The sequence below is a fragment of the Aspergillus vadensis genome (genome assembly GCF_003184925.1).
Source record: "Aspergillus vadensis CBS 113365 unplaced genomic scaffold BO88scaffold_3, whole genome shotgun sequence".
NCBI classification, from domain to species: Eukaryota; Fungi; Ascomycota; class Eurotiomycetes; order Eurotiales; family Aspergillaceae; genus Aspergillus; species Aspergillus vadensis.
Genome location: NW_020292041.1, coordinates 632,427 through 645,226, shown reverse-complemented (window position 1 = coordinate 645,226; position 12,800 = coordinate 632,427). Strand labels below are relative to the sequence as shown.

General features: G+C 51.0%; 7 protein-coding genes across 7 annotated transcripts; 3 read left to right on the top strand and 4 right to left on the bottom strand.

Moving 5' to 3' along the window:
• Positions 1–155: 155 nt before the first annotated feature.
• BO88DRAFT_381432 (type 1 glutamine amidotransferase) lies at positions 156–1,147 on the bottom strand. The gene is made up of 3 exons (XM_025704580.1): positions 820–1,147; positions 537–763; positions 156–460 (listed from the first exon to the last, which is right to left on the bottom strand). The coding sequence occupies exons 1-3, from the start codon at positions 1,043–1,045 to the stop codon at positions 170–172; spliced, it is 744 nt and encodes a 247-aa protein (XP_025566473.1). The 5' UTR covers positions 1,046–1,147; the 3' UTR covers positions 156–169.
• Positions 1,148–1,467: 320 nt separating this feature from the next.
• On the top strand, positions 1,468–3,454 carry BO88DRAFT_401789 (glutamine synthetase family protein). The gene is made up of 5 exons (XM_025705929.1): positions 1,468–2,108; positions 2,163–2,425; positions 2,482–2,534; positions 2,584–3,264; positions 3,315–3,454. Exons 1-5 carry the CDS (start codon positions 1,694–1,696, stop codon positions 3,343–3,345), a joined length of 1,443 nt encoding a protein of 480 aa, XP_025566472.1. The 5' UTR covers positions 1,468–1,693; the 3' UTR covers positions 3,346–3,454.
• Positions 3,455–3,576: 122 nt separating this feature from the next.
• On the top strand, positions 3,577–5,035 carry BO88DRAFT_422442 (alanine racemase domain-containing protein; the record flags this gene model as incomplete). The annotated part of the gene is made up of 4 exons (XM_025708575.1): positions 3,577–3,732; positions 3,804–3,920; positions 3,990–4,536; positions 4,614–5,035. 4 exons carry the CDS (start codon positions 3,577–3,579, stop codon positions 5,033–5,035), a joined length of 1,242 nt encoding a protein of 413 aa, XP_025566471.1.
• A 144-nt stretch (positions 5,036–5,179) lies between these two features.
• BO88DRAFT_441257 (dienelactone hydrolase) lies at positions 5,180–7,052 on the bottom strand (the record flags this gene model as incomplete). The annotated part of the gene is made up of 3 exons (XM_025709859.1): positions 6,560–7,052; positions 6,034–6,471; positions 5,180–5,976 (listed from the first exon to the last, which is right to left on the bottom strand). Exons 1-3 carry the CDS (start codon positions 6,804–6,806, stop codon positions 5,180–5,182), a joined length of 1,482 nt encoding a protein of 493 aa, XP_025566470.1. The 5' UTR covers positions 6,807–7,052.
• Positions 7,053–7,628: 576 nt separating this feature from the next.
• On the bottom strand, positions 7,629–9,575 carry BO88DRAFT_485019 (putative MFS transporter; the record flags this gene model as incomplete). Its single annotated transcript, XM_025712317.1, has 4 exons — positions 9,316–9,575; positions 9,101–9,263; positions 7,992–9,053; positions 7,629–7,938 (listed from the first exon to the last, which is right to left on the bottom strand). The coding sequence occupies exons 1-4, from the start codon at positions 9,521–9,523 to the stop codon at positions 7,629–7,631; spliced, it is 1,743 nt and encodes a 580-aa protein (XP_025566469.1). The 5' UTR covers positions 9,524–9,575.
• Positions 9,576–9,651: 76 nt separating this feature from the next.
• Positions 9,652–10,205, top strand: BO88DRAFT_401786 (uncharacterized protein). The gene has a single exon (XM_025705928.1). It carries the CDS (start codon positions 9,793–9,795, stop codon positions 10,009–10,011), a length of 219 nt encoding a protein of 72 aa, XP_025566468.1. The 5' UTR covers positions 9,652–9,792; the 3' UTR covers positions 10,012–10,205.
• Positions 10,206–10,785: 580 nt separating this feature from the next.
• Positions 10,786–11,914, bottom strand: BO88DRAFT_401785 (zincin). The gene has a single exon (XM_025705927.1). The coding sequence runs from the start codon at positions 11,827–11,829 to the stop codon at positions 10,972–10,974; it is 858 nt and encodes a 285-aa protein (XP_025566467.1). The 5' UTR covers positions 11,830–11,914; the 3' UTR covers positions 10,786–10,971.
• Between the last annotated feature and the right edge of the window lie 886 nt (positions 11,915–12,800).

The window sequence follows — 12,800 nt, the reverse complement described above, 5'->3', positions numbered from 1 at the left end:
CTTCTTATAATAGACGATAAGAGAAAGAGGGAGGAGAGCTGTGCGTATCTCGGCGACCAAGTGGCGCGGTCTACTAGTGGACCGCGGTCCCGCGGTGGGCCTTTCTCCAATTCGCAGCACCGACTGCCACTGAACATAAATAATAACTTATTCTTGTCAATTTGTTATACTACTCTAATATCCCCAAAGCAAACCGACACATCGTCTCCGCAAATACCAGCCCATCATGCTCTCTCCCCACCCTCGCCATCGCATTCTCATACAGCGCATCTCCCAGCATTCCCCGCCTTAACTTTAACAACTCCGACACCATAAACTCATTATACTCCGGATGCCCCTGAACACAAAGAATGCGCTTCGGGACATATAACCCCTGAATACCACAGATCAATGTAGCTCCCAGGTTGACACATCCCGGTGGAACCTCGTACACGATATCGCGGTGCATCATATGTATAGCCTGCAGCAATACAAGCAATCATTAGCATGCATCCTAGCCATGTATATCAATTGAATATCCAGAAGGAAAAGCATACCATAGTATCTCTCCCCAAAAGTCGTTTCCCAGCACTCGTCAAATCCACCGACTCAACAGCAACCTCCCACCCCGATACATTCGGACCAACGCGGGCTCCCAGCGCACGCGCAATAATCTGATGACCAAAGCAGATCCCAATCACGGGTTTATGGTAGATGAGGTAGCAGTCTTGCACGAATCGAGTGAGGGTGAGGATCCAGGGTTCATCTTTGTAGGAGTCGTGTTCTGTAGACTGTTTAGCGATATGCCTCATTTACTGGTGACGGGTTGAGAGCACATACTGCTGCCAGTTAAGAGGACAGCATCAAAGTCCTCTGGCTTGGGATAGTCCACAAATGGTTGAACCACATTGATCTTGGTCAATTGGAGAGAGACATTTGCGTTGATGCGCCCGAGACCTTCCTTGAGGTGGGATTCGAAGATGTCGCCGTAGGGACCATATTTGGTCCTGATGGGGTCAATGGGAGTATCGCATTCGAGAATGGCTATGCGGAGGGATTGCGACATGTTGTCTGCAGTGTATTGGTGATGTTGAAACTGTGGATGTGAGAGCTATTAGGAATGTGTTCGCTACAATCTATTAAAGTGCTACGAGTATATGTCACCGCCCGTTGTAACCGCGTTGATTGTAATGAATGTTATTGTCGCGGTACCTGTATGCCTGGCTACTAATTGCAGCTACGGACTGCAGAACCCAATGGAAACTCTGTTGTAGACTCATTCTCCAGACCGAAGCAGTCTGTATGCACGGAGTATATCCGAGGCAAGTATTCCGTACCTCACTTGTGACCCCTCACCCTCGCGATAAGATAAGCGCGGTCCCAGAACTCCCCGCAGCGCGCTCCGATCGGAACCGCGTCATCCCAACCAAACACAGGCCGTCTATACCAAGTCAAGTCCCCAAATTCGAGACCAACTGATTCCATGAGCTTCACATTACACTATAGAAATACGTTTCCGACCACCGGACCCGACGGCGCCGCTATGCCGTCGCAATCAAGGCGATCAGCCAGGTCCTACGTAGACACTCACTAGACTAGTTCCCCCAACCCAGCCTCCAAGCGCACCTTTAAGTAGCAACCATTCCAAGAAATGCCCCCATTCTACGCTCCCTTACAACCATCCCCTTAATTCTAAATTTCGACGATATACACAATGGCTACGACAATCACAGCAGAGGACCTCCCCAACCTCCTCGCCAATGACATCAAAGTCAAAGTCGCCGGCGTCGACTGCGACGGCATCCTCCGCGGCAAGGTCATGTCCAAGGAGAAGTTCCTAGGCATTGCGCAGAAGGGATTCGGCTTCAGCTCCGCCGTCTTCGGGTGGGACATGCAGGACGTGCTCTACACTACCGAGGCGAACATTGCGCCGGCCGACTCGGGATACGTGGATTTTCTGGCAGTGCCGGATTTGAACTCCTTCCGTCGTATACCCTGGGAAGATGATATTCCTTTCTTCCTGGTGAGATTCGTGCAGAACGATAAGCCGGTTTCGGCGGATGGGAGGAGCATGTTGCGGTCGATTTGCGATAAGTTGGCGGCGAATAATTGCAGGGGAATGGCGGGAGGTTAGTCAATTCTCCAAGAAGAAATGTCGCTGGAAGTGTAGCTGACGTATGCAGTTGAATTGGAGTTCATGAACTTCCAGACCCCCTCGGAAGACGGATACGGCGCCAATGGCTCCCAAACCCGCGACATCGCCGCCTTTCTCGATAAGAATGCCCCCGGTGCGCTGCGCCCCTTGACTGCAGGCAGCTTCTCCTACAGCGCGACGCGCCCAGTGGCATACAAGAAATACTTCTATGATATCTTTGATACCAGCGCGCGGTTCAACTGCGGCATTGAGGGATGGCACACTGAGGGTGGACCGGGCGTGTATGAAGCGGTGAGTTGAGTTGGCTTCAATTGAGTGCGCGGACCGCGCTGAGCTAACCCAATCAGGCATTGAAAGTATGCGATGTCAGCGACATGGCCGACAAGGTGTCTCTATTCAAGTAAGCCCACAATAGATGTAATTGCTTTGGATTTCAAGCTAACGAACAGACTCCTCGCCAAATCCATCGGTGTCGAACATGGCATCACGCCCTGCTTCATGGCCAAGCCCATGCAAGGCCAACCCGGCAGCTCGGGCCACATCCACGTCTCCCTCACCGATCTAGAGGGCAAGAACCTCTTCGCGCGCGACACTCCCGATCCCAATGCTCCCTGGGCCGACGCAGCCGGACTGTCCGACCTGGGCCGACAATTCCTTGCAGGCGTGCTGGAAGCGCTTCCGGATATCATGCCGCTATTTGCGCCCACCATCAACTCGTACAAGCGGCTGGTGGAGAACTTCTGGGCGCCGGTGAATATCAGCTGGGGATTGGAGGACCGCATGGCGTCGGTAAGAATCATTACGCCGCCCGTGTGTAAGCCGGGAGCGACTCGCTTCGAGGTGCGGATCCCTGGTGCGGACCTGCACCCGCATTATGCGCTGAGTGTGATTCTGGCGGCGGGATGGAGGGGTGTGGAGAAGAAGTTGGATATTAAGGTGCCGCCGGTCAATGTGCAGAAGGCAGAGAAGATCAAGGCGGAGTTGCTGCCGAATACGTTGGAGGAGGCGCTGAGGAGGTTTAATGACAAGGGGAGTGTTGCGAGGGAGATTCTCGACCCGGAGTTTGTGGACTTTTTCACGGCGACGAGAGAGCATGAGTTGAGGGTGTGGAGAGAGGCGGTTACTGATTGGTGAGTTCTCATTACTTCCTTACATTGACTGATATGCTGACTGATTATAGGGAGTTTAAGCGTTATATCGAGACTGTATAGATACCTTTGTATAGATCATCCATCATTTATCTGTTGATTTGTTCTGCCAGCAGAGTAATCCTTAGTAAGCAGAGGTAATGCGAATCTCTTCGGCAGTTGATAAGATGGCCCCACATCCCTCCACATCTCCAGTCAAAACTATATAAGAATCAGGGACAGCCCACATCTAGCTACTTGAACCCTCAATTGCGCCCAATTCCCGAATATACAACCACAGAGTATACTACAGAAATGGACTTCTCACTCCAATCCCACACATCCTTCATCGGCCGTCCAGCCAGCGACCTCCCGACCCCATCTCTAGTCCTCAGCAAACCCGTGCTGGAGAGAAACATCCACCGCTTACAACAAGATGTACAAGAGCTGGGATTGTCATTCCGTCCCCATGTGAAGACATTAAAGGTGTCCCACCATTCCATCTTCTAATTAAACATCACAATCTAATATGACCCAAACAGACCCTCGAAATAACCCGCCTCATGCTCGCCAACGGCCTCCACCGCGGCCTCATCGTCTCCACCCTCAGCGAACTCCGCGGCGTGCTCCCCTTAGCAGAAGAGGGCATTCTCCACGAGGTATACCCTACCCCGTCCCCAATCCCCATCTCCAATCCACAATCTAACCTCCACCTGAAATAACCAAAGGCCCTCTACGGCCTCCCAATCTACCCCTCCGCCCTACCCCACCTCCACTCCATGCGCAAATCCCACCCGAATCTCAACATCCTCCTACTGATCGACTCACCCCAACACATCCCCATCATCGAATCATTCAACAACTCCATCTCAGATGGTATCCCTCCCTGGTCGGTCTTCATCAAGCTCGACGTCGGATCGCGCCGCGCAGGCGTGGACGTGTACTCCCCTGACTCCGGGCCCGAACTGGAAGAGCTAGTGCACGCGGTCGAGGAGAGTAGCGCGGTGGAATTGTATGGGTTTTACTGCCACGCAGGACATTCGTATTCTGCCAAGGGGGAGGAAGAGGCGGGGAGGGCGTTGGGGAGTGAAGTTTCGGGTGTATTGCGGGGTGTTAAGCTGGTTAAGAACCGTGGTGATGATGGGAAGAAGAGGAGGGTTGTGCTGTCGATTGGATCAACGCCTACGGCGCATGTTGTTCGTCAGGTTAAGCATTTGTTAGCCGAAGAGGGGAATGTAAATGGTGATGTGGATGTGGATGTGGAGGTTCATGCTGGTATGTACTACTTCCCCTCCTCCCCACATATATTCATGTCCTCTTATGACAATGCGAAGCTAACAATACTGGTGAAGGAAACTACCCAACCAACGACCTCCAACAACTCAGCACCGATCTAATCACCCCGGCGGATCTGGCTGTCCGCGTGCTGGCCGAAGTATGCAGCGTGTATCCGCGTCGTAACGAGGCGCTGATTAATGCCGGAACGGTGGCGCTGTCGAAGGAGACGAGCGCAGTGCCGGGGTTTGGGAGGCTAGTTGAGAGGCCTGAGTGGGGGGTGGTGAGGATGTCGCAGGAGCATGGGATTTTGGGGTTATTGTCTGGAGGAGCGGGGGATGGGGAAGGGAAGAAAGTGGAGGATGTGTTTCACGTCGGACAGAAAGTCATGCTGCATTGCCAGCATGCGTGTATTACTGCGGCGCAGCATTTCGTGTATTATGTTGTTGATGGGGAGGATGTGGTTAGGGAGACGTGGGTTCCTTGGAAGGGGTGGTAGTACACCCTCATTATATACTAGCAGTGAGGTAGTAGTATAGATGTGATGAGAGATCGATTGAAATTGGCATAGAGGTGAAATCAAAATGCAAGCTAAATACACAACAAAACACTCAATCAAACATACTATGCAGGGTATACACGCTCATTCATCACTTTTCGTGTCCTCCACCGTAGCAGCAGCCGGATTAACCGGCTTCTCTTCCTCGCCATTCTTCTCTGCATCTTTTTCCTTCTCATCCGCCTCCGCTCCATGATTCTCCAATGCATCCTCTCCATTACCATTCTGCTCTCTCTGCACCGTCTTTCCCTTACTCTCTCCGGCGGGCTTACTCTCCACCTTCTCCGTATCACTCTTCGCCATCTCCGTCCCCGACTCTTCCACCGGCTTGTCCTTCCCGCGTTTAGCCTTCGCCCGTCGAATCAACCGATTATGGTAATCCCGGCCTTCAGCCTCGGGGTCCTCTTCGACGATGCGTCTGGCAGCTTCCCGTCCAACAACTGGTAATCTGTCCACGCCTTGGGGTGCTCCGTCAGGTATGAACTTCGGGTCCAGGAGTCCGATCTGCACCAACACGCTGGCTTGGTCCCAGTACATGTGTTCCGAGTACAGTCTGCCCGCGCGCAGACTAACAATGCTGACTAGGACAATCTCGACCCGGCGATTCGTCGGCGGAATACCAGGTAGCATCCAGGGTATTTCCTGCGTGTGCTCGAACGAGGCATACAGCTCATCAACAATACGATCGGCCCCCACAGTCCGAGAAATCAACCGCAGACGCATCGACGGGGGCAACTTGCGCAGAAAGTGCTGCTCGTAGAAGCGACGCAGCGCATGTGTCCCGATACCACCACTCATGGTTGGTGTGCAAGTAAGCGTCGGGTTGAGATGACCGACGTACGGCTCCATAGTACCGGTAAGGTTCATGGAGAAGAAGCGAGCTGCACCAATCAGCCCTTAAATCCCAACAGCTACCAAGTATAAAGGTATGAACTCACCCTCAAGCTGCTCCTCCCACCTATTTTCCAAATCCAAATCCTTCCCAAACGCCTTCCTCAGCACCTGCAACGTGCGACTAAATGCCAAATCCGACGCCAACCGATCAAACTCCTCCAAATCATGCTCCGCGAACCCCGGCTGCGCCGACTCATACGTGAACGCCGGCCAGCCGATCTGCAATCTCTCTCCCGTCCCGATACCGGGGTTGATCTGCTTCGTCGAGCGATGTTTCTTCCCCTGCAGCCCAATAACCGTCGGAATAGTCACCACGTCCACCGTATTTCCCGCTAGGTGCGTCAACACGCGCACCGAGAACGGGAACCGCGATCGCGTATCAGGGATCGTAGTGGGATAGTATGCGATGAGTGCCGCGAGGCGGCTGCAGTTTGTCGATTTGAGGTAGTAGTCGAGACAGTAGGAGGCGGCGTCGCCGAATGCTATACCCATACCCCAACAGTTAACCCTACTCCTAGCCCCCCCTCGGATAACATACAGTAGACCAGTGAACGACAGGAATGTACTCACCAATAACAGCATAATTATCCCCCACGCCCAACCCATCCTTAACGGACTTCAACCGCGCCTCATACTCCTTCCCCCCATTATTATACGGCGCATAGACAACATCAAACCCCTCGTCGGCCCAGGCGCGCAGCGTCTCGGTATCAAAGTCCGGGGTTTCGGCGGAGACGCAGACGCGGGCGGTGCCGAGGTTGGCGTTGTTGTAGATGAAGCCGGTTGCGCCGGGGGCGTTGATGGATATGGAGGCCATAATCTTCTTTCTGAATAAAGTTGCGTATAGCTTCAGCGACTATGTATATTAGGAATTAATTAAGAATGTACACATCGAAAAGAATGAGGATGAAGCAAGCGCAAGTGTAAGTAAGTAAGTAGTAGAATGTGTATGGTATGGTTGTTGGTGTGGAGCGCGGGCCGCCGGATGGCTACGTCATAATGACGACGCCGGCAGGGCAGGAACGGAGCAGGTATTTTGTCACTTAGTACTTATGATCTGTGGTTATTCTTATGATTAGGATTGGGTTATTATTGGTATTGTGACTACATGTTACTTTTGTATCCCATCTGATCAATAGGATGATGGGAACATCTGACGTGGATTGAGCTGGTCAGGCGGATGTCTCTGCCGCTTGCCAAGAGTGGAGAGATGGTGTAGATATTTATGATCTTTGACAAAGGACTGCATATACTTAGTCTCGGAAGATAAAGAGACAGAATTGAAGTAAGAGGAAAGTAAATAGGAATAGGAAGGGTAATCCTGGAAGATACTTCGACGCTATAGTTACTACATCCTGGTGAAGGCATAGATGTCATCCTACATGCCATCGAGAAGTATATTGATGGATCCAAACCTTAACCGAACCCCATCGTATGATCCTCTAATCTGCCTGTGGAGCTGTACTTTCTTCTCATTACAATAGACTATTAATATCGTATCCGTTATGAACACAATTTACCCTGTAAAGCCACGGTAAGCTTCATCAAAGGACAAGCATGCGCCATGTACACCATGCACCATACTCCCGCTGTATCCATCTCGTAACATATACGAAATAAAAATATTGACAACCCTCAATCAATCCTCGTAGTCTTCTTCGTCGCTCTCCTCCCGAATCAACCGCTGTCGTTCCTCATCCTCCTCCACTTCCTGCTCCCGTGCCCGTAGTCGCCGCCCGGCCACATACACAAACGATACCAGCGCGGTCCCTACGATAAAGCCAGCGATGGCAAAGAAGATGTTGATTGGTATGGGATTTCCATCAAAGGGACCATGTGTCAATGCATCCAGCCCATACTGGGCAAAGTTGACCATTCCCGACACGCAGATAATGGTTCCATAGACTCTGCCAAAGGTGGCGAATCCAAATACCTTTGTCGCGTAGTCACTATTTAGTACAGTAAGCAGTAGCTCCATAAAATAGTGGATGGGTGTACTTACGACATGGCCGAATAGTAGAGTGGTCTCAGCAAAACAAACAATATGACGGTCACGTACCCCGTCCACAGAACAGGTATGGAGTTCAGGATACCGATCACCGTCGTCAGAACTACAATAATAGCCAATACAGCCGGCACACTGATGTGATCGAGGAGGAGCCCCACGAAGGGCGTGGAAATAATCCCGCCAACCGGCAAGGCAACATCGAAGAAGCTGTTGATCTGAACGGCGAGTTCATCCGAATCGAGCATATACGCGTACTGAGCGCGGATGGTGGCAATGAAGTAGTTCATCCGCAGCATCTGCAAGACCGTCATCAAGGTAATCAGTATGAACCACGGTGTGGCCATCTGCTTATGGGCAGGTTGGCCGTGGAGCGCCCCCCAGACGGCGCTTGCAGCCTGGCGATCCTCTTCTCGTTGTTCCCGTTCTTTCCGCTCCCCCTTGTCTCCCAGCACCTTGGCAATTTTGCGCATCTTGTTTCGGCGTCGCTCAGCGCGCTCACTCCGGACACGTCGCAGCTCCGTGTCGCTCTCGATATCGTCGTCCGAGTCATGGATATCGCGGGTAGCGTCTTCTGCTTTTTCGATTTTCACTTCGAGTTCATGCGTACCCTGGTAGTCGTGGGAAGGCATGAGCGTAATCAACGCGACCAGGATAAAGCCAGGCACTATGGTATAGCTCAGGAAAAACTTCCCAGGATTGAAGGATCCATCGGTCATCTCGTAGACCAGACGATAGAAAAGGTACACCGCTGCAGACGCATCGAAGGCCCCAGTAACGAGAGCGACGATCGTACCTGCATACTTGGGAAACGCGTTTGCGATCTGAAAAGAAGGCACAAAGATGAATGTACCTCCCAGTGCGAGGAAGAAATTCCCTGCCATATAGCCATCGAACTGTGGCTGGTTGAACGAGTATGCCATCAGCGAGCTACCAAACGCAAGTAGCAGGCAGCCTGCAAAGCCACAGATACGCGATCCATAGCGATCGAGGATAGTGCCGACCGGAAGGGCAGACACATTGGCTGTGATGGAGCCGATGGTAAAGAATAGGTTCAACCTGCGAAAGTCAATACTAGCTCAGCTAGGTAAGACTCGAGGACCCACCTTAGATCCTGTTCGGAGCAGACTTCGACCCCGTCGCGTAATTCGTCCTCGGTACACAAATCTCGATAGACACCTTCTGCGACCAGAACCGGCTTCAAGGCAGCGAATCCGAAGACCACGCCTGCCGCGAACCAACAGGCAAGTATAGTAACGATAACCTGGGCTAGAACGAGTCAGAATGCTACTGTTTATTTACATTATCTCAATTGACTTACCCAGTCGCTTTGCGGTCGAAACTTTGTAGGCTGGAGTCCCAACTATTTCGACCGGGGCAGGTGGAGGCTGGAGCACGTCGTAGCTGATCTTGCGATGGATCGGAGCGAATGGCTCACCCGTCACCGCGGTCGCAATGGTGCTATCATCCTGATGTTCAGGTTCCCGATCTACACCTTCGATGACAGATACGTGCTGCACCAAAGACATTGATACGTCTGTGATTTAGTGTTGTCGCGGCAAACACGGGAGGGAGATTCCGTGGGTGGTTGTGGATGAGGTTAAGTAAGTGGTAGCCCGGGCGCCAGTCGAAACTTCTGGATGTTGCAACCCCCTTCGCCACATCCCTTACCCATGCGGGGATAACAAAAACCGGGTTTTGGGCACGAGAATGCACGATAGTGGGTCTTCTTCCTTATCGTCTGCTTTCATGCGGTGAAAGAGATGCCTGACAGTAAACTCAATGGGGATGTTGATGGATGGGAAGGACTGGGGTGACACCTGCCTCGACCGTGCTGGTCGGCCGCCTTCTCCACCAGCTTATCTTCTCCACTTTTGCACAACTCTGCAAGATTCCGTGCACCAGGATCTCCAGATGTCTTTGTGAAACACACTTCTGCCTTTCAATCGTTGATTTCAAAAGATCGCTGAGTCATGAGAAGGGTCTCGGCTCCACAATTACATCGGTCGGCAGCTAGGGATATATCTCATCTGCACTTAGCAAAGCACCTAGTCAACTGTCAACGGAGCGCAAACCAATCATTCAACAGCTTGAGACAATGGCCCTAGCCTGTCACCCTACTCATTGGCTTATCTCCATTTAGACTCGCGGAATGGCGACATCGTGGCTTAACGAACGCTTCTAAACCGACCTATAACAGTGTAACCAGTCTGCTCTATATAAATCGCTCGCGTGATCGTGCCCCTTATCGATCGCTAGAGAGAAATATACATGATTCGTGCTCTGATCCATATACCAGAAATCCCATTAGGTAATGAATTCTGGGATATACTCTTTGCGCCAGCAAGAAGATTAGCGACCCTGCACGGGTTGCATGTTAATTCCCACAAACAGGCTCCATCGACGAACCCACATGGCCAAACATCGTAGAATGCTGTCTATATATTGTTATAGTCTACTAGCTAAGAATAACCAATAATAAAGAGTAGATGCATTCACGTCTCCCGGAGTATTATTGCGACACGCCAAGTCAATGCGAGTACCCAGAATAGGATGGAGATAGCGAATCGGACTAGTTGAAGGAAGTCAGGCCTCTCCGTACCCCCTTGTCTCATGGAAGGTCATACCACTACGTGTGTCAACTGGCAGGTCACTGGTAAATAACCTCTCTTCCATTGGTGACAGGCCCGATAAATCGTCTATTCGATACAGATGATCAGGCAGAAATTGTTACAAAGAAATGATTTGATCTCACTTAGGTACTATGGAAAGGTACTTGAACGAAGTCTTGGCTTGATTAGCTCAGACACAGAGTCTTCAACTGTCAACATCTACTAGACTAAATACACAGAATTTAACGAAGTGAGATCAACGGTATACCCAATGAAGTGCGACATTAGCAATTGCATTCAGAACTGTCCATAAATACCGAAATTAATTACAAAACAATCAACTTTTCGCTCCTTCACAGACCTACTCATCTGGCGGTACAATCCTTAATTGGCAACAATCTTCTCTTCGACGGCGGAACATGTGCTTCCTTCCAACCAAGCCCACTTCCCGGAAACCTATAGAAGGACTGAGCACTATCCCTATCAGTAGTCTGCAGCTGCGGTGGAAATTCATAGCCCATCACCGACAACGGATTCCGAGGACCGAATTGAACGCTATAATCATCCTTAGTATCCTCAAGTTCCGGCGCAAACTCGTGTCTAAGACCCAACACATGCCCGAGCTCATGCAAGAAGATATTTTTCAAGTACTGGATTGTACCCGGCTGGAATGCAGCCGAGTACACATTTAGATAACTGAGATCGTCCTCGTTCGGGAAGAATGCCTGCGCGAGCACACCCCCCTGGTCTCCCGCATAGGAGAGGACGAACGACGCTTTATCAATATCCTCCACCCACTCGAACTTCACCCCAAGGTCAAGTTTGTTCCAGTCATTTGCGGCATCCCTCAGCGCATTCGCAGCGAGTAGAGCGAGACCGGGGCGTGGGTACCCGTTTGCGAATGCAGCAAAATTAATGGGTTGTGGTGGATTGTCGGGTTTCCAGCGCGGAATCACTCCTCTGAATCCACCTTGGAGAGTTGCGCGATTGTTGATGCCTCTGATGGTAACGGGAATAGGCTTCTCGGACGAACAGGTATACCGTCCGGGTGCGGTCGCAGTCGAATTGGCGAGGGACCGCCGCAAGTTCTGGAGTTCGGGACTGTCGACGCTGTCAGGGGCGAGAGTCTTCAGGCCTCTTGAGCCAACAGCCTCCCGTAAGGCTTCGAGGTAGTCGATTTTGGAAGTTGAGGGGGTGAGGGTGGTGCCTCGAATGTCAGGCATGTTGGTCGATCGAGGAGTTGTTGAAGTTCCGCACCAAAATATTCCTGTGGGATCCAATTTGAATAGATTTCAATGTACTTTGTTCAAATTGGCGTATGTCGTGGGGTTTTTGGACTGAATATATAGCTTAGTTCCTGCCTACTAGGTTTGGAGGGAAGATGGAATGCTTCGTGATACTGCTGCTCATATGAAGGCGGCGTAGTCTAGACTAGAATAGAACTCTTGGCCATCATCACATACCCCCGGTGCTCTAAACTTTCAAGAACGGTAAGCTACAAGTTTTTCAGCAGAAATGTGTATATTCGCAGGCCATAGACGGAACATCAACCTTAACACTTCGGACGTTAAGTTCGTGGAGAAACTCAACAGTCAAGAACAGCTAACGGTAGCCCGAAAAGTAACCCCGAACACGAAAACCCCGATACTATCACGTAGGTCAAGCTTATTTAAAAGTCGCCTCATGCCCTTAACTGCGCATTTGCAAGCCGCATGCAGTACCAGTACGAGGCCAAGACTTGGGGACATCGCGATACTTCATACCCACAACGCCCTCTTCGTATTTCAGTGTCATCATGATCTTGTCACTGCAGCGAGGCACAGAGCTGTGGAGGTGTCAGAAGCCACCTGGGTAATCATAGTTTCACCATGACCACATAATATAACATAATTATATTCTCGCAACTTATTCATTTAACCTGATGAATTAGCCTATCACTGGATGCAAAGGTGCATCTGCTGGCGGATCGCGGGGTCACTCAAAAGACCGGGACCGATTAAGCTCCCGAGTCAACCAAGCCACATCTTATTCGTGGGATTTCTCGTACTAAGCGGGTATAGACACTTTAAACTATTAAACCCTGTGAGTAGACTTTCTTTGTATACTTCTGCGGAATGGGAACCCCGCTCTTAATGCCATATGAAAGTTTTGAATCTGGAGTACCAAGTTTAATGCTGTAGAGACCAGACAAGGA